The sequence below is a fragment of the Urocitellus parryii genome, chromosome 5 (assembly GCF_045843805.1).
Source record: "Urocitellus parryii isolate mUroPar1 chromosome 5, mUroPar1.hap1, whole genome shotgun sequence".
Taxonomy (NCBI): Eukaryota; Metazoa; Chordata; class Mammalia; order Rodentia; family Sciuridae; genus Urocitellus; species Urocitellus parryii.
In genome coordinates this window covers 71923658-71945817 of record NC_135535.1, presented here as the reverse complement: position 1 = coordinate 71945817, position 22160 = coordinate 71923658, and the positions used below count along the sequence as shown (strand labels likewise).

Genomic DNA, 22160 nt, shown 5'->3' with positions numbered 1-22160 from the left:
TATGCATTCTTTTGAGAACTGTTCAGATCTTTTGCTCATTTTTTAACTGCATTACTTAAACAAGTAATTACCTAAACAGCTGTTGAGTTGTAAAAGTTCTTTGTAAATTTTAGATATTACATTTTATTTTATTGATTGTTTACTGTGCAGAAGCTTTTTGGTTTGACAAAGTCCCATTGATTCTATGGCCTGAGATAATGTCTAGCTTTTTGTGTTCTAAACGTTTTATAGCTTCTGGTCTTACATTACATTAAGGTATTTTATATATTCTGAGTTTTTTTGTGTGTATGGTGTAAGATAAGGGTCCAATTTCCTTTTTTCACTTGTGCAAAAACAGATTTTCTGTATCACTTATTGAGAACCCTATCCTTCCCCTTCATGTCTTCTTATTTCCCTTGTCAAAATTTGTTGACAGTATATGTTTAGATGTATTTTGGGACTCTCTTTATTCTGTCCTACTGGTCTATGTGTCTGTTTTTATACTAGTACTATACTGTTTTGAATATTATCATTTTGTAATATAATTTTAAATCAGGAATGTGATAGATCCTGTTTTGGTTTTCTTCTCAGGACTTTGCTAACTATTCTGTCTTTCCTTTTTCTATACAAATTTCAAAAATTTTGTTTTCTCTTTCTGTGGGAATGCCATTGGCATTTTGATAGGGACTGTGTTGAATCTGTATATTGCTTTAAGGAGCATAGATATTTCAATACTAATATTTCTTCGAGTCCTTGAGCACAGGATATTTGTTCCCTTTCTTTGTGTCTATATCAGTTTCTTTCATCAAGGATGAGATCTTTCCCCTCATTGGTTAAGTTTATTCATATGTTTTTTAGTTTTCTTTGATGCTACTGTAAATGAAATTATTTTCTTGATTTCTTTTTCAATTAGTTCAATATTTGTGAATAAAAATGCTACTGACTTATCCAGATTAATTTTGTATCCTATAACTTAACTGAATTTACTTATTGGTTATAACAGTTTGTATATGTGTGTCTGCATGCAGAACTTTTGAAGTTTTTTATTATAGAAAATTAGGCAATCAATAAATAAAGATAGTTTTATTTCTTCCTTTCCAATTTGGACCTCTCTTTTTTTCCCTTGTTTTATTGCAAACCACAACAACAGAGAATGGAGCAGTTTTTGCTAAGAGTTAGGTGGGAGGAGATGTCTAAGTCTAAAAGGGAAGTGGGGAGAAGATATTTGAGGTAAGAGTACTGTACTGTATTCTGATTATGGTAATGCTAACATGAATTTGTACATATGTTAAAGCTCATAGTACTGTATAACAAAAAAGAAAAAGAAAAAATTTTTTCTGTATGATATTTTAAAACATATAATAAAAAATGTGAAGGAGAGTAACATCTGTTTTAAAAAAGGAATTTTTAATGGGTTGCCAAACAATGCCCAACTATCTGCTATATGTATGGAATATACCTAAAGCAAAGGGGAAGCTAAAAATAAAAGGGTGGGTAAAATTAACAAATAAATAAACAAAACAAAACATGAAAGCAGGTAAATGGACATAAAAGGAGAGCAGGAACAGAACCTGATACGGGTCAAAAAGACTTCAAGTTTTAAATTACAGTACCATGACAAAGAGCTGGTAAAAACCATGATCCATATAAAACAGTTGACACGTGACTATTATGCATCAAACAGTACAGCAACAACTTATGGCAGAAACTAAGAAATGCAAGGAGACATAGAGAGACATACCCTAAAAATAGGAAAATTTAATATACCAGTTTTAATACCAAGACAGATCAAGTAAGGCAAAAAGGGAGAGAAAAGTTCTAAGCAATATAATTTTAAAAATCCATTTTATATATGTATATATAAATATGTTTTATGTACATATTTTATGTATATGTATATACACACATATGTATATGTATGTGTACTATATATACAACACGTGCAAGTATACACACACATGTGTGTATCTGTGTATTTATCAGTGCAAGGGAATGAATCCACAGCCTTGCACATATTAAGCATATATTCTGCCATTAGGCTACACCACCCAGCCCCTGGCAGATCTTATATATTAAACTACTCACCTTGATAATAAATAATATATACTCCATAGATTTAATACACTGACTATACACACTCAAAATGGGTACTACCTATGATCCATGGGTGTTGGTTGAATGTGATTATTTCTCTTGCTCTATATAATCAAATATTAATTATGTCAACTAAAGAGATGCACATTAAGCTTTTTAAAATTTCTGTGGCTTTGTGGAAAGCAAAGAACATTTACTTTTCTTCACTTTTGACATATGCATTTGAAAGTCACATTATACTCTTTAACTTCATCTCACATTGCAATGTTGCAAAGTTTATTTTCCCTAAAGAACACCATATGTGTCCATTCTCTTTTTATCATTCATGTCCTGAGGTATTCAGTCATAAGCAAACATAGAGGATGTGGTTTTGATGAATCCCAAACAACAGAATAAGTTCTTTGTAACATCAAACATCTGGAGGGTATTCATGCAAATGTTGTATAACTTAACACAGAATCTGGTTTATATATTTGAAAGAACATCTCCCAAAACACTGGGCAGTTTGTATTTTTGGTAACAGTAGCCTAAGGCAGATAAATACAAACTGAATATAAATGGACATAGCTCCTTTCGACAGCACACATCTATGCCCAATAACATGTAACCTTGTAATGGAGCTCTACATTCCAGAACTGTCTCAAAAACCACGTGAGGAAGATAACACATCTTGATGGGCAAAAAGAGGGCCTTTTTATTGCTGGTTCTGCCTATGATTTTTTCAAGGATCTTAAACAAATTGTTAACATGGAATGTCTCTCTGCAACTATAAACTGGAATTACACAGTTTATAGATACATAATTTTCTCAAGATATTTTAGGAAAAAAATCAGGTTACAATAAAATCAGAGAAAGGGAGTTAGAAATAAATAGAAATGGTTATCTTATTTAAAAACCTGATTGTGCAAATGACTTTAATCCAGATTCTATGCTCATCAAGAAATGATTTTTGTTTACAATAATTTATTTTGCACTAAGATATTTTCTATGGGGAAAGTTCACGAAGTGAGATAAAAAGAATGTTGTTTCCACTTAACGATTAAAGGATTTACCCTTTTATCAATCACCTGTAAATTTTGTTGATGTCTCATTTGACCAGACCTTACTCAATTCAATATAAAATAATAAAGACCAGATTTCCAGAACTTGGTCACCTTTCCAAAGAAATAGCATCAGAAAAGCCTTGTATTAACACACTATTCACATATATAGGTTGTGTTGTCAGTTTATTTCTCTCTAATCAAATAAATGAAATGATCAAATAAGTGATCAGAAGGCATAGCTTAAAAGATGGATGGATTGTTGGACAAAGTTGAGCAGTCAGAAGATGAGTTGACCATTGGAGAATGAACATCCATTTAAGAGAATCAAGATGGAAGTGTTGTCAACAAAAGAAACTTATATATCAGGGAAAACACTGTTTAGAATGTTAAAAGTTTTAAGTCAGACAACTTTAACTTCAGAACATGAAGAGATATCCAAAGAAACAATGCCAGGCTTCAGAAGCAGAAGGGGAGTCATGGGAAGGACAGATCTAGGAATGAAACCGAATGATACAGATAAAAGATAAAAAAGGTACCAGTTGGGAGGCAGTTATGATCACCACATGAGTAGAGTAGGAAATTGGGGAAAAGAAGCATGGATGTGAGTTGAGCTAACTAGTAATAAAGATGGAATGAGAGTGTAGGATTCTTCTGCAAAGTTACCCACCTTTCACTGAGAGGAAGCACTTTTAGAATAGCAATTTGAAGGAGCCCATGGGCATTCTCTCTGGCAATAACTGGTGAAAATTAAATTGTTTCTCTGCAATGAGAGAAACAAGCAAAATGATAGATAAGGTTGAGTTTAATAGATGCAGCTAAGACAGATTCCTCTTGGAGTCTTCCCTAAGCTTCAAGATTGACCTGTAAACCACCCTGGCCAATGAGGAGTAATTGGTGTCCCCAGGATGTTTTTGAAAGACTAGAGCAATTATCTAGCAATAGTAAAGACCAAGTACTGAGAATTATGTCAATAAAGATGAATCAGCAAAAATCTCAATGAAGAGTCAGGGAAAGACAACTGAAGAGAGCCCAGCCAACACCACGGTCATTCCTGGGGGAAAAAGCAAGATCAGGGTAAGTATGTGAGCCCAAGGATGTACTCTCTGAAGTACAACATCAAAGGGATACACTTCAAGGGAAACAGAATCCACTGAAACAGTTCAGCCAAGTAACTAAACAAATATACACACCAGCAAACAATAATAAGAATTCCTAGATGGGAGGGGAAAACGGTATCCACAATTTCTAAAGTATTGTATCTAAAATATTTAATTGTCAACAAAAAATTACAAGACTTATAAAGAAAAACTGGAAAGGATGACATATACTCTGGGGTAAAAGAAAACTATCTTTGAGAGGTATGTGATCTCAGGTTGAAAAAAGATCAGCTACTATAAATATGTTTAAAAAAAGAAACTAGGCTTTAAAAAGTAAAAGAAAGGATGGCGATAATATCTCATCAAACAGAGAATATCATTACAGATACAGAAATTATGTTTTTTTAAAATAGTTTTAGTTGTAGTTGTCACAATACCTTTATTTTATTTATCATTTATATGTGGTGCTGAGGATCGAATCCAGGGCCTTGCATGTGCTAGGTGAGCACTCTACCGCTGAGTCCCAGAATTCTGTTTTATTAAAAATAGCTAAAGGGTAATTCTGGAGTTGAAAAGTTCAATAACCAAGATAAATTTAATTCACCAGGGAGGCTCAAGCAACAGATTGTATCTAGCAGAGGAATTGGAACATTTGAAAGAGATATCAATAGCAATGATACAAACTTAAGAACAGAAGGAAAAATGGAATAAAGAAAAATAAACAGAACATCAGAGAAATAAAGAGACACCATTAAGTGTACCAAAATATGCATAATGAGAGTACCAAAAGGAAAGAAGAAAGAGAAAAGAGCAGAGAGTTACATGGGAAAGAAAATAGATTTCAACTTTGAAATGTATGAATCTATACATCCAGGACATTTAATAGACTGCAAACTGAATAGATACTAAAGTTTGACACCAAATATATCACAGAAAAGATGCTGATAGACAAAAATAAAAAGAAAATCCTAAAGGACCACTAGAAAAATGACCACTTACATGGAATAAGGTAAATAGTTGATATCTACTATTTATCTAGCCTCTGCTCACCAGAGGGCAGTGGAATGACATATTCAAAGTGCAAATAATCATCTATCATCATCATCATCATCATCATCATCATCACTGCAAATCAAGGATTTTATAACAGGCAAATCTATCTTTCAAAAATGAAGGCAAAATAAAGACATTCTCAGATAAACAAAACAGTATTCTTATTAGCAGTATATGGGAGGATATGCACAGACTATATGCAAATACTATGTCATTTTATATGAAGAACTTGAGCATACACAGATTTTGGTTTCCATGAGGCATCCTGGAATAAACGCTCCACTGAAATTGGGGACAACTGGAAGTACAAGTACTATGTCTCTATGTCACTGGAGTGGCCCCATTAGTATTGGACAAATTAGATTTTAAAACTAAAAACAAAAAAAGTTACTGCAGTAAAAGAACATTTTATAATGATAAAAGCCTATCTATTAGGAAGTTATGATGGTTATAAATACATAAGCTTGTACAATAAGACTCCAAAAGAAATGAAACAAGATTGAACTTAGAAATAGATAATTCAGCAATTATAGTTGCATAGTTTCAGTGGACAGAAGAATCAAGTAGAAGATCAACAAGGAGAAAGAAGAGGTGAATAACACTATAAACTACCAGGGCCTGTAGTCTATAAAACACTTTTTACCCAACAACATCAGAACACACATTCTTTCCAAGCACACATTGAACATTCTTTAGCATAAATCATATGTTACACCGTAAAACAAGTCTCAATAAATTCAAAAGGACAGAGACAATATAGACCATGTTTTTCAGTGGAAATGAAAGTAGAAATTAAACAAAGAAAAGAAGAAGGAAGAGGAGGAGGAGATTTGGAAAATTCACAAACATTTGGTAATTAAGCACCATACTTTTAAATAACCAGTGATCCAAAGAAAATGTTCTATTGTCAAACACATGACAATAGAAAATATTTTAGGATACATGAACATAAAAGCACAGCATACAAAATTTCTGAGATGCACAAATTAAATGCTTGAAGGGAAGTTATAGCTATAAATGCCTATATTAAAAAGAAAAATGTCTTAAATCAAGAGCCTAATCTACCTTAAAACACTAGAAAAAGAAGAGACAATTAAATCTAAAGCAAGCAGAAGAAAAGAAATGGTGAAGATTAAACTGAAAATTTATTGAATACAAAGCAGACAAATATGAAAGAGGGGATGTGACCACTGATCTTACAAAAATACAGAGGTTTATACATTCCATCAGGATGTATTGGAACCAATTAGATAACTTAGATGAAATGGACATCCCTATAAAGAAAATTACCAAAACCAATTAAGGAGGAACTAGAAAATCTGAATAGATCTATAATAATAAAGTGATTAAATTAGTAACTAAATTTCACAAAGAAAAGTACAAGGTCAGATGGCTTTGCTGAATTCTACCAAACGTTTAAAGAATGAATTCTTCATAAAGTTTTCCCCAAAACTTTATGAACTTCCCAGTTCATTCTATGAAGCCATTATTTCCCTAATATCCAAACCAGACAGACACCATAAGAAAAATGACAGAATAAAATCTTATGAATATAGACAAAAAATTCTGAACAAAATTTTAGCCTAGCAAGTCTAGAAGAATATAAGAATTATACACTATGACCATGTGGGATTTATTCCAGGAATTCAAGTTTGCTTTAATATACTAAAATAAATCATTATAATATATTTATCATATTAACACAGTAATAGACAAGAACCACAAAAATCATCTCAATGGATGCAGAAGAACCATTCAACAAAACCCAACATTCCTTCTGGTAGCAATACTTAAGCTAAAATTAGAAGGGTACTTCCTGAACCTGATCAAGGGCATCTACAAAACACTCATAGCTAGTATATCTACTGGGGAAGGACTGAAAGCTTTTCACCTAAAATCAGAACATAAGGAAATCTACTCTTCTATCCAACACTACTAGCAGAGATGACCAAGCAACGAGGCAAGACAAAAAAATTAAAAATACCCAGATTGAAAAGGAAGTAGTAAAAGTATTTTATTCACAGGTAACATCATCATGCATTTAGAAAATCCTAAGGAATCTACTAAAAACCTATTCTAATTAAAAAATAAATCTTCATTTTTCTTTTCAGCAAGATTGTGGGATAACAGATCAATCAAAGTTATGAAAGCAATAAAGAAGTTTGGGGAGAAATATGGAAATAAGAGATGAAAGCAAGAATGAAAATGTAATCTCTACATTTCACACATAATAGAACATCATTTCAAGAATGTATATAGTCAGTCTTATGTTACTACAACAAAATACATGAGGCAATTAACTTTCTAAAGAGGAAAGCTTTATTTAGGTTCATGATTTTGGAAGTTCAAATTCAAGATTGTGCAGCCCCATTTGTTGGAGTCTGGCAAGAGCAGCACATTAAGTTGGGCGTGTATGCCAGAGCAAGGGATCTCATCACAAGCCAGGAAGCAGAGAGAGAATGGACCAAAGGGGCTCCACAATCCCCCTCAAGTGTATGCTCCCAATGACCTAAGTACCTCCCATGAGGCCCTGCCTCTTGAGTCTATAGCACCTCCTACTACTGTCATCTGGGGACCTATCCTTTAAATATGGACTTTTGAGAGACCCTCATCCAAACAATAACAGAGTGCCACAGACCCAAACAACTAATACTGATGATATATGATCATCATATTATCATACTGATGATATATGAAAGTCACATGTTTATGTTCTATTCCTTTACCTTTTAATATCAAAATTATGAAGTATCATGAAGGAGAAATAGGATCTGAACAATTTAAAATTCTTGTTATTATATCTCTCAAACAAACCCAATATTTGTAAATGCTCTTCATCTAAGGTTTATCTATAATCTTTGAAATAAAGTGCATATAGAAACTTGTGCTTATCAATTTACTTATGCTTCTTGCAATATTATGGTAAAGAAAAATGAAACAGGAGAAACATTTCAAATTTTTTCATAGTGAAGGAAAACAAATTAAATACATGTCAAATACCTGTGGGCATCTGGCAGCACTATAGCAATCTCCAGCCGTGGCAAATGGAACTGCTTTACCAAATATTGTCTTGGAAAAAAGAAGGTCTGTAGCTAGAAAATAGATGAAACTCTTTAGTATTAAGATAACATTGCAATATTAATTGTCAAATGTACACAGAATTTGCATACTATTGTCTTCAGTGTATTTACATAATAAATTCAAAAATTTAAGCAAAAAGACACAATTATAGTACGTAGTGTAGAACAGTCTCTCAATGAATACATTATCTTTAGTATAAAAATGTTCATGTCATAACTTGCCCTAAAATTGGCAGGTACATCTGTAATTAAAACAGAATATTTAAAACTAAATAATTGCTTTATTATATTTTATATCAGAGCAAATACTAAAATAAGAAAAATTGAGATCAGGACCAAAATCACTAAAGAAAAGATTAATTAAAGACAGATAAATTATGCTGAAGTGCTTATGCACTGCATATGTATCAATTCATTTGGGAAATTAAGAACCACCAAGCTAAAATATTTGCTGTTTTCTTTGATATCTTACATTACTGCATTATATTATTCTTTTCATCTTAATTTTGCTGACACTATTAGCAGAATTTTCTGATTAGCAATAGCTGGGGATTCTACAATTATCAAAGGATCAAAAATAGAATCATGGGATCAAAAACAGGTTGAAAGGAATCCTAAAAGTCAGCTGCTTCAATCATTTAATCATGCCTGACTCACTTAAATAATATTCCAACAGAATTATCCAGACAGTGGCTATCAGCTCCACAGAGTTGTCACAAATTATTTCACTTTTAGAGAAAAACTGCAAGATCATTGCATATCCCATGATGACATCAGTGCCCTGGAGGCAATTCTCACAGATAGCCTTGCTGCAAAGAGCTATCTTATCTCCAAGAAGGGTTTCCAAAACTAAGAGCACTTCTTGGTATGTGAAGCAAGCCAGTACCAGTGAGAGCCAATTGTGGGCATCTCTTCCCAATTCCACATATAATAAGGTCATGTTGGTAGCTTATAATTGGCTGTGTGCAAGTATAGATACCATGAGAATGGACACAATCCAACTTTTTCCTGCATATCTGGTCATTAAACATTTATACATCACTACTTATGGCTATTATGAGTTAGACTGGGGCAGAGCAAAGTATGTATCCAGTCCACTTGACTCTGATCAATTCCAGGACATCTACCAAACTCCTATAGAACAACTACTTGGGTGGCTCAACATCTCTCTCTAACTTAACTTGCCTGAGATAAATGCGTTATCTATTTCTCCCCATTTATTCCCTTGCATTATTCCCATCTCACTAAATTATACAACTATCCACCTGTTATTTTAGAAATCTTTCTGAATAGTCCATATCACTTATTCCCACGTACCTTCTGTGAGAAAATCCTATTGAATCAACTTCTTTAATATTTCACCATATTGTGACACAGGTCCTTAACTGTGTACCTCATCACATGAGATTCCTAATTATTTTCATGGATATAAGTTGTTCTCCCTCCAAGCAAGTATAGAATATGAGTTGCCCCTCCTCCTCCTGATACTTTTAGTCCAATGGCTTCTATGATGTCACAGATAAAATTCAATTACATACAGTAGCCCACCATTATCCATAGGGAATATTCCAAGACATTTCTCAGATGCCTAAAACTAAGATGGAAATGAACCCTATTCATACAGTATTGTTTTACACACACACATACACAACACACACACACACACACACACACCTATGATAAATTCTAATTTACAAATTAACCATAGTAAGATATTATCAAAATAATAATAATAATAAAATAAAAAATGTAAGAATATACTGTGATAAAATAAAATAAGGGTTTCTTGAACACAGGCCCTGTAATACCACCAGAGCTGATCTGATAAAACAAAACACTGCCAAGTAATTGATAGGCAGGTAGCATATCCAGTATGAATATGCTGGAAAAAGGGATAACTCATGTTTCTTGTAGGATGGAGCAGGACAGCATGAGATTTCATTAAATTACTCAGAATGGCATGCAATTTAAGACTTAAGAATTATTTATTTCTGGAATGTTCCCATTTAATAATTTCTGAACATGGTTGACCACAGGTAACTGAAACCACAGATAATGGGAGGCCACTGTCATTTAGTACACATTGTCCTTCATGGTCTATTCCATGGAGACTTCCTAATATGCTATCATACCTCAACCTCCACTCAATTTATGGTTCAAGATAGCTGTCCTTAGAAGCTTCTTGGGGAAACAAATATTTATTTGTAGCTTATTTTATATTGGGCACTGTTACAAATACTGTGAACACAATAGTGGATGAAGCAGAAGCTGATGGAAGCGGAGTCCTACCAAAGAGAGACTAGTAGTAGAGTAAATTTTTATATTAAGTTAGGAGTGATAATTGCTATGGTTAAAAATATACATATCCAGCATGGAAGAGCACTGGGGAGAGAGGAATGTTAAGAGTGCCCTAGTGATCCTTCATGGCATTATTGAGAAGCTGTGGGATGAATCTTCCAGGTAAATGGAACAGTAAGTGAGAAGACCTTAACTCAAGGACCTGCCTAGTGTTCAAGCAAAGAGCCACTGTGTCTGGAGTCCAGTACACAAGGAGGTGGGGAAGGGGTGAGAAGCAGAGTGGTAATGGAGGTGGGGAGATCATGTTGAGTTTTGTTGATCAGTGAGAGAATTCTCTATTTCACCCTAAGTTAGGTGAGAAATGTCTGGGTAGTTTCAAGCAGAGTTTATGTTTGTTAAGAAATCAGATGAGAGAAGCACAAGTCATAACACAACTGAAGTTTTATAGGATTGTTCTGGCTTAACTTTTGAGAAGAAAATCAATATCAGAAGTGATATGGACTTGGACCAATATGATAGCAAATGAGTTAGTAAGAAAGGAGATTTGGCATGCCTTAGATAGTTCAGGATGCCATAACAAAATTCCATAGACTGGATAACATAACTAACAGAAACTTACATTTCACACTTCTGAGGGCTGGAAATCCAAGAATCAGGGTCCCAGCATGATTGAGATCTTGTGAAGGTGTTTTTGTTTTCTGTTTTTTGACTTGCAAATGAAGACCCTATTGCTGTATTTTTCCATGATAGAAAGTTCTGATAGCTCCTCCTTTACTTAAAGTGTGCTCCTCCTATTATGAGGGGCCCTTCTTCATGTTTTCATTTAAACCCAATTTTGTAGAATAGTTCCACCTCTAAATATCATTGCATTGAGGGTTAAGGTTTCAACTTTTTAATTTTGGGAATGTGCAATTCAGTCCATTGTGGTATGCATGTAAAATGTTCACCTGATATAGTTTGATGATGGATTTCATATGGTTGTAGAAGAAAGAGAAACGTTAAAGATATTGCTAGTTTTTAGCTACAGCAGAAGGAGAAGTTTATAGTTGCCACTTTGGGCAATGGTTAAAATTGAATAGAAGGTAGAGGTTTAGCAGGAAGTAGTAGAAGCTCAGTTATGTTTGACATACCTATGACACATTCACATGGATATATTGAGCAGACAGGTAGATGTTCAGGGTAACAGTCCAAGTTGGAAATGTACACTTGGGACTATCATTTAATAGGTGGTATTTGAAATCTATAGAGGGAATGGGATCTCCGAGGCAATGAATGAGTCTTAAATGTTCCAACATTAAATGTTATGGAAGATTAAAAGTAATTGGCCAAGTTAAGACATAGTGAGAAAGACAAGACAAAAAGTGACCAGGAAAGGCACAAAGTCATTATAGTGTGGTGTCCTGGAAGGCAGGTGCAGCAGTTAAAAATCATGGAAGATGAAAACCAAGAATCTACCATTGAATTTAGAGGAATGGAGGCCATTGATAATCTTAATTGAGCTATTTCCTAAAAGTGGTATGAATAAAAAACTGATCTGAATGAGTTCAGGAGGGTATGGAGGAAGAAAAATGGAAGAGAGAGGAAATGACACTTTTAAGGAATTTACTGTAAGGAAACACACAGAAATTGGACAGTGGCTAGAGAAGAAGAGAGTAACAAGGATTTGTTCTTAATTTTAATGGAAGAATCAAGAGCATTTTCTCTGTGTGACGTGCAAATTAAAGCAGAGAGGAAGAACTGATGATGTATTGTATTGATGGGGATAATATAGTATCTGACAAATTCTGTTCCATGGCATAGGTACAAAATTGGTGAAAGGTTTCATTTAATCAATACTTGAGTTTTGCCACATTCATTGAGGAAGGAAAAAAGAAGAGCTAAAAATGTATGTAATTGATCTTGTACACTCAGGACCCAGCCCAATGACTGAAAATATGGCAACTTTGTTTGATAAATTTATGAAAAACAGCTAAATATGTAAATATATACTTAGCAGTACTAATTACCTGATACATAATAAAATAATAACCAATATTTTTAGTGCATTTATTACTTGCAGGACATTGACTATGTATATCATCTCTTAATCTTCACCAAAAGTAAGAAAGAAAGAAAAAAGAAAGAAAAAAAAAGAGAGAAAGAGAGAAAGAGAAAGAAAGACAAAAAAAGCAGGAAAAAAGAAGAGAGAAAAATTGGGGAGGGATTTCTTATTTCACAGTTGAGGGAATTTAGACTTTAAAAGGTATGTTCAAGGTCATACAATTAATAAATTGAAACAAAGAATTTACACCCAAACAATATGACTCCAGAGTTTCACTGAAATCACTACTATAATTTGAATAGGATCTATTCTTACTAACTCATGCAGAAATTCAATCCCCAAAGTTTTTTGTTAATTATATCAAGGGAATGGAAACTTAATTCTGTTATGGTGTTTTATTTCGAGTTTTTTAGGAAATGATGAGATTATATTAGGTGAGTGGGGTCGAGCCCCTATGATTGAACTGTGTTGCTGCATAAGGAGATGGAGGGAGATCTCACAGACACAGAGATACACACACATGGCCACCATGATGTGAGGCAGCCAAGGATGAGGACCTTGCCAGAGCCTGTGTTATGCCACTTGAATTTTCAGCCTATAAAACTATGATCCAAAATAAACCTCTCTCCTTTATAGTATAGGAAAGAATTTCATTACGTTAGTGAAAAATGAACTAAACATCCACTGTAGTAAACGTTGAAGGTTTGGTAAATGGTAGTCATCAAGTTCATCATCATATTAACTATAATTTAGATACTACATATTAATGCAAATGCTGCTTCAATAAATATTCTCTTTTCATTTCTTTCTCTAGTTTATGCACTGGGCTAGACACAGTTGATCTAATGAGGACTGAGATCTGTCTCAGATTTTGAAATAAACTCTTTGCCTCTTTATACAAGCATGTCACTTTCAAGACAGGAGGCTGCATCAAGCTCAGTGTATTTAGGTTTCATAAATATGTTTTGACTTGATTGTATCATAAATTAATTTCTAGGCAGTATTATAAATTAAGGCAGTATGATCCATTATTTGAGGTCCATAACTAGAACTTTATAATCCCCCCCCAACAATTACTAACTAGGAAACGGACAAGTCACTGAACTTCCATATATATATATATATATATATATATATATACATATATATATATATATATATATATATATATAAATTTCTCATCACTGCTTACAGTGTGATATAATAGCTGCCCTAATACAGGATTGCTGACATATTAAATTAATACTGTATGGGAAAATAATTGATCAATTATAATTTATAGTTAATGTTCATTATTAATTTAAACCCTGAAAAAAGTACTTACACGTATATGTCAATGAAGTTAATTTTCTTACCCTTTTATAGTTGGTTATTTTAAGGTAGAGGGTTTTGATTTGAAAGGGCAGTATCTTATCACTGCCACAACCATTACATTTTGATTAAGGGTACCCCTGATATGTCATTGCAGAGAAAGCAGATAGCTAATAATACTTTTTAAATTAAGTAATTGTTTTGCAGTGCTAGGTCCTTCTCTATACCCTGATTATCATATATATCAGCATATTGCTAGACTTTCATTAGAAAATGGAGGATTTTGTTTTAAAAACAGAGTCAGCACTTACTTTTAATTTGCAAAGAAGTAAGATCAATTCTTATTTTGCTGAAAACAGTATATCCAGCAGCTAGGTAGTCATTTTTACATGCACAGTCTTGCCTCCTACTTCCATTAAAAGGGCATTCATATGGATTTTGTAGTCTGTAACAACATTGGAATATTTTTAATCTTAGATATAGTTATTAGACCCCCAGCATGATGAATGGTAAGCTTTGAAAGTGGGAAAATAAAAAATATTCCTGTTCTTCAATATCATAATTCCAACAAGTTTAATGTGAAAGACATAAAAATAATTCAATATACAAAACTAATATACAATTAACATACAATATTCTCGATGGGCAATTTAAGGATAGTTTGCAGAAAAATAATTCCTAATGTTTGTCACTGGAATTAATTTGATTTTTATGAAAATACACACAGATCTTTAGCTATTCCCTTCTCTATTGTCCCACCATTCACCCACGTTTAAGTCAATCTCTCTGTGAGTACAGCTTAACACTCATGTCTTTCTTATTAAATATGCATGGAAACAGATGGCTTAGGTCCTCATATGTCCATCTGCTCTTAAATTACTTGCCCCATATGTGATCTATTCAAGTGTCATACAAAGGTTAGAACTTTTAAGAGTCATAAAAAATGCACAGGTAGAACAAAACACAGCTCATACCTAAAACCATACACTTCAGAAAAGTTGTCTTCTTCACCTTTGACCAGTGATAAATATTCCTTAGGGTTCTCCAAGTGCATGTCTGCACAGTAGACCTAAAAGAAAAATGCAAACACCTATAAAACTTTATCAATAGACAATGAACAGTGGTAAAGTCAACTAGGAACTGTTTCTGTAATACCTTTATTATTCTTCCCTTAATGTTAAGGTAATAGTCACCATCCTTGGTAATGTTGCTTTTAACTTGGATTTCCTTGCAGGTGGTAAATGATTTACCTTCAAAGACAAGTTAACACATCTTATCAACACTGAACAAATTACAAACACAGCATGAGCTTAATCATATAGATACTGCCACACATTGAAGACCTGAACCCTTCAGGTTGTAGAGTATGTGACTATTAGGTACATTTATTTTTACACTTTACTAAAACTTCTTCTTAGAAAAACTTACATACTAGGCTGATTTTTGAAATTTATTAACTTACAGTCATTGGCATAACATTTCCTTTGAGCATCTGGTTTTAAATGCTTCAGACACAGGTCACTGGATCCACCATTTTCAGCTATGCATTCTACTCTTCTCTCCATTATCCCACTTCCACAAGTCACTGAGCACTGTGAATAGAGTATAATTTACAGTGAAACATATAACAAATACTAAGGAAGCCCAGTAAGTCCATGCCTTCTCAGAGTAGGTCCTTTTGAAATAAATGGGGGGTCAATAAGGGTTAGAACTACTGAAGATACAGAAATACACTGGAGACTGCACAGTTGCAGATGGAAAAAGTCCTCAGTCCTGGGATTAAGTCTATTATTTCTCAGTTACTGGCTTCTTTTCATTTATTTTGTATACTTATATCTATAGTACATTGTAAATACTTAATAAATATTAATTAACGAGGATATTAAGACTACTGAGAGTTTTTTTTCCCACTGAGTTAAGATGCTATTTGCAAAGTAGCATTTATTTGCTTTCCATCCATTAAATTGGGAACATGATATAGTGCAAATAATATTTATTACTCATATATTAGATTTATTTATTTCTTCACTTAATTAATAAATATGTTTTAAATACTTTCTCAAAGTGTAATCCACTTTACAGGGTTCTCTGAGGAACAGAAATAAGTATTGATATGGCATCTATTATAAAAAAAAGTTCCAGAAAGCATAGAGGAGAGATAAGATTATATATACAAATAACTGATACTTTAGTTTTCAGACAAAAGGAGATGAGACAACTCCAAGAATCTAGCTAAACATGCAGATTTCCAGGCATTCTACCCCCTGGAAAATCTTATTCAAAAAGTTTTAATTCATTATTTCACACTGACCTTGCTCCATTTTCCAACTTTCCAAGTGGCCACACGCAAACAGCCTCTCATATTGCATTTGTAAACCTGAGAGGAAGGAGGCACAGGGCATTCTCGATAGGATACAGGCCAAAGCTGATGGAGCTTATGTTTCTTAGTAGACGGGATCCCAATGCAATATGTAATCCTTCGTTGATAACTAAATCCACAGTTACCTGCACACTTAAAAATACATGATTGCAAGATGATAAGAAGATGTTTTGAAATTTAACAACTAAAATCAATCAATTGTTTAATATATACCAAGCTGCATTATCTCCACAACAATCTTATTTGATCAGCCTCATTTACACATGGGTAAACAAAGTTTCCAAGCCATTTGCTCAACTTTTCCAGAGTTGTACCAATAAATAGAAAGAACTTAGATCCAGGCTAGATTTTGTATTTTGTAAATTTTCTATTTATTTTTCGACATCAAGTTTTTTGAATTCTTTACATATTCTGGGTGTTGATCCTCTGTCAAAGAGTAACTGGCAAAGATTTTTCAAGGTTACTACAGGGCCAAAAGGGAGAGAATAAGAATAAGGCCAGATAAAATCCCACATATGTAAAGGAACTCAAAAAACTTAATGTCAAAAAATAAATAACCCAATTAATAAATAGCAAGTGAACTAGACTGACATTTCTTAAAAAAAAATGAAAAGGCCAAAAAAAAATTAGAAAATCTGTTTAACATTTTTATCTGTAAGGGTAATGCAAACCAAACTACATTGAGATTTCATTTCACTCTAGTTAAAATAGCATTCATCAATAAAACAAATAATAAATGCTGGTGAGAATGTTGGGGGAAAGGAACTGTTGTTGGGATTGTAAATTAGTGCATACAACCACAATGGAAGTCAGTATGAAAGTTCTTCCAAAGTCTAGGCATGGAATCACCAAATGACCCACTGTATACTCTTTGGTGTTTACCCTAAAGAACTAAAGTCATTATACACAAAATCAATTCAAAGTATAGGAAAGACCTAAAAGCATAAACAAAAATTATACATGTCTTAGAAGAAAACATCAATATTCATCTTTGTGACCATGGAATAGGCAATAATTTCTCAGGTGTAATACTTAAAGCACAAAACACAATAATAATTTTAAAAGTTTGTCAAATTTGACTTCCTCAAAACTAAACACATTTGTGCACCAAAGGACACTATGAAGAAAGTAAAATGACAACCCACAGACTGAGAAAAAAATATTTAAATATGATATAACTGACAAAAGTTGGTACCTGAAAAGCATTTCCTAACTTAACAATAAAAATACAAATGGGCAGAGGATTTGAATAGCTATTTCTAAAAATGATATATAAAAAAATAACAAATAAAAGAAGCTAGACACAAAAGACCACATGCTTTATGATTCCATTTATACAAAATGTCCAGAACCAGGCAAATCAATAGAGACAGAAAGCAGTTAGTGGTTGTCAGTGACTAGGAGGAAAGTGGGAGAATGAGAAATGACTACTAATAGGTAGAAAGCCTTTTAGGTGTGACACAATATTCATGGTGATGCTTGCAAAAACTTATACTGAATTTCTCTAAATTGCAAACACACAGACTTTACAATTAGCATAGAAGGACATTAAAAAGTCAGTAATGACTGTTATATGCTTAAAATATTAAGTATAGACATGGAGGACTTCTTAAAAAGATAAAATTGAGCTTTTAAAGATGAAGATGGTGACGTATGGAATGAAAAGTAAACTGGATCAGAATTAAAGGCATATCAGACATCAGAGAAGAAAAGATAAGAAATCTTGAAAACATCTATAAAATTTATATGAAATATTACTAAACAATAAAAAAGAATAAACTACTGATACATATTGTGACCTCAATGAATCTCCAAAACTTGTATTACATCAGACAAAAAATAATTCTATTTATATAAAATCCTGGAAGTTCAAACTAATACAGTGACACATAACTAATATAGAAAATAGTGGGGGTTAATTGTGGGGTGAAGGGAGTATAGGGAGGATTATAAAATAGTACAAGGAAATTAGGGGCTGATGGAAGTATAATATGCTATTTATTTTGTATATTATACTGATCTTATGGATACATACACATGTCTAAACTTAAGCTGTACACTTTAAATATATATAGTTAATTGTCAATTATACCTCAATAGTACTGTTTTTAAAATGTGAGAACCATGCAAGACCCATTTGCTAAACTATTCCTAGTAGCTGGTTTCATGGATGGTACCAATGGACACTTCAGACTTATACTGCAAGCATCACCATGAATATTGTGTCACACCTAAAAGGCTTTCTACCTTTTAGTACTCTACACAATCCAATGGTATCACTCATTAGATCAATATGCATACCCATTATTTGTCCCCACTTTCAAATTTGAGACCCAGCTGTTGTGTACAGGAACAAAATCTCTCAATTCCTTTTTTTGCCTTACCTGGGATGGGTCTCCTGTTACCACCACATATTTGCAGGGAGGGTTTCTGCACTTTTTAATTGACAGAGGCCTGGTTGAAGGGTCACAGAAACTTTCATTTACTTGCATGTTCTGTGTATCAACACACTTCACAAGCCGATGGGTCTCTTTTGTCTTACACGATGTTGAACACTAGAAATGCAATAACAAAATGAATAGCACACTCTTATAGATGTTGTCTTTGAAAGCTCACTCATCAATACTCACATCCAGCCACTGTCCCACTATCCATTGGTACTGCACACAGTCCTGGCGCCAGCATTGCCTCTGAAAATAAGGCCGGGTGGACCGATCACACCTTTCTTCAGCCACCCGACCAATGCCTCTCAGTCTGCAGTAGACATCTCTTTGCTGAACTCCAGAGCCACAGGTCACAGAGCACTGCAAAGAAGCCCAGATGCATTGAACTACATAGCTAACAAATATCAAATTATATAAAAATAGCAAAATTGAGCTATTGCATATTTTTATTTCCTTTAAACATCATTAATATTATATTATGCATTAGGCAGAAATTAAATGTGTTGTAGCGTGTTTATGTGGAGTGTGTGTGTGTGTGTCCTCTTTTTTAATAATTTCCTGAAGCCTTCCAGAAACTTTGACAAGTGAATTATGTTATGCCAGACCACAACCAAATTCCCAATTGATAACCCTCTCTTTTGACTTAAATGCACTTGATATCTATAATAATGACCATGCAGTCATAAACTATTCTACTACATTGCTTTTATGTTTCACTTAAATTCTTATACTATACACATTATCTCCAAGAGTGTTAGGTTCACCCTTTTACTTATAATATTTCAGTTTGTACCTATTTCAGTTTGTACCTATTAAGGGATCCATACATTTGCTATTTGTTGACTCCCAATTTTATTTCAGTGGATAGGAGTTTGGGAAGCTACTGTATAACTTATAAATTTAGCCTCTCTCCAGGCCTCATTTTTCTTATCTGTATAATGTAAACTTTGTGTTATTTATATAATTTTACAAAACACACATATTTTTCTTGACAAGAGTTTTTCTAAAGGAGGTACCATGCTGAAAACACCAAGACTCAGAGAGGTTCAGTCACTTGCTGGCCTCTGTAAGGGGCTACCTATGTGAGGGGGTTTCTTGGTCCACCCAGAAAGTTAATTAACAAAATAAGATAAACCAGGTGACTTATTAATGATAAAAACTGATTTCTGACAATTCTAGAGCCAGAAATTCCAAGATCAAGGTACCAAGAGAATCAGTGTATGGTGAGGTTCCCCTATCTGGGTCATAGAGGACACTCTCACTGTATTCTGATTGGACATGACCTCTCAGAATCATGAGAGCAATGCCTTCGTGACCTAATCAATTCCCAGTTCCCTTCTTGTCTCATCACCGTGGGAGTAGGGTTTCAACATGAATTTTAGGGGAACATGAATATTCACACCACAGCATTCTCTCCCTCACCCTGCCAAATTCATGTTCTTCTTACATGCAAAAAATAGGCATTCATTGCATCCCCATAACCCCCAAAGTCTTAACTCATTGCAGCATCAACTCCAAAGTCTGAATTCCAGAGTATCAATATCTAAATCAGACATGAGTGAGATTCTAGGTATGATTCAGCTTCAGGCAAATGAACCTGTGAAATCAAACAATTTATGTGATGGGAAAAGCATAGGATAGACATCCCCATTCCAAAAGGGGGGAAAAAATAACAATGGGGATGGGTACTAGGTCCTGAGCAATTCCCAAACACAACGGGACAAACAACATTAACTCTGAAGTTTCCAGAATAAGTCTACCCTCAATGTCCTGATTTCTGGACACACTGGGGGAGAGTTTGGGCAGATGCCTTGCCTTCAAAACTCCAGGCACCTCTATCTTTTGATAGTAACTACATTATGTGAAGTAACCACATTATCATAATAAGATACTGTGCATGCCTGGGAGATGGCACCATGTAGACGTTGTCAAAGCTAGCCACCTATGCCCTCTGGTGGGGCAGTGTACACTGCACTGGGCCCTCTGAAGCCATACCTGAGGTAGCAGAAGAGTGCTTTTCTCCAGAATGTAGGGACTAGAGCTAATAATGTGAGTTGGCACCAGGTAGCTGTCACCCTATCCTTCCCCTCAGCTCTGGCACGAGGGCCTATGAGGGGAGGGGTAATCCTTGATAATCTCCAAAATGCCTTTACAGGTCATTCTTCCATTGTCTTGGACAATAGGCCATGGCTTCTATTTAGATGACTATGTGATATCCACATTGTCTTGATAAATAACTCACAGCTTTGATTGAAATGGCCAATCCAATTAATCTAATCATCATTAGATAATTTTCTAATATGATTATTAAATTTGGCCACAGCCTTCATATTATGTAATGAATAATCTTCCTCATTTTGTCAAATAGAATATTTTAAGTTATCTTCTCCTTTGATTTATATTCCAATTTAAAAAAAAATCTTTTTAGTTATAGATGGACACAAAACCTTTATTTTATTTGTTTATTTTTCAAATAATCAAACTCAGTGCCTCATATATGCTAGGCAAGTACTCCACCACTGAGCTACAACCCCAGTCCCTACATTTCTATTTTAAGTCATTTCTGTGTCGTGGCATTTTACAATAAGCAGTCAGTAGAAATCGAGTTGCAATTTCAAAGCTTTGCTTTGTAATTTCTTTGATATCCAGTTTTATTACCTATCAGTTCTACTTTCCACAAAACACAGGAAGGTTAACACAATTCCCTGAAATGTGAACACAAAGTAGCCAGATTCTTTGTAACTGTGTAACAAGGATGGCCTTTCCTCCTTTGTCCAATAACAGGCTCCTGATTACTGTCTACCATCTCATCAGATTGGCCTTTACAGTTCACATTCTCTAAGATTGAGCTCTATCTTCAGCTCTTCTATTTTCTTTTTTGAGCTCTCACCAGAATTGCCCTTAATACCTTCATGGCCACACAGGATTTTGTAACATAAACATCAAAACTCTTACAGTCCCCACACTTTACCCAGTACCAAAACTACTTCCACATTTAGATGTTTGTTACAGCAGCATCCTGCTATCAGTACCCATTTTCTCTTAGTCTGTTTAGACTTCTATAAAAATATACTTTAAACTAAGTGACTTATAATCACAGGAATTTATTTCTCACAGTTTGGGTGCCTCAAAAGTCCAAAATTGAAGCACCAGAAGATTTGGTGTCTGGTGAAGACCTGTTTCTGTTCATAAATGATCATTTGCTTATGCTTCCTCATGTGGTAGAAGTATAATGAGGTCCATTTAAAGTTAGAAATCCCAAATTGTTTATTATTCTTCATTTCCTGATAAAGCTTTCATCCATCCCAGCTTCCTATAAACCATCATCTTGTGCTGAGAA

General features: G+C 34.0%; 1 protein-coding gene across 1 annotated transcript in view; it reads right to left on the bottom strand.

The window, feature by feature from the left end:
* The window catches only part of Adamts20 (ADAM metallopeptidase with thrombospondin type 1 motif 20), a 147511-nt gene that overhangs the window by 7832 nt on the left and 117519 nt on the right, over positions 1-22160 (bottom strand). Inside the window, exons 30-37 of the mRNA XM_026401433.2 lie at positions 19007-19180; positions 18761-18931; positions 16308-16508; positions 15459-15588; positions 15152-15246; positions 14971-15065; positions 14308-14441; positions 8267-8358 (exon numbers count right to left, since the gene is read on the bottom strand). Coding sequence (XP_026257218.2) covers positions 8267-8358; positions 14308-14441; positions 14971-15065; positions 15152-15246; positions 15459-15588; positions 16308-16508; positions 18761-18931; positions 19007-19180 — 1092 coding nt within the window. The remainder of the gene's footprint in view (positions 1-8266; positions 8359-14307; positions 14442-14970; positions 15066-15151; positions 15247-15458; positions 15589-16307; positions 16509-18760; positions 18932-19006; positions 19181-22160) is intronic.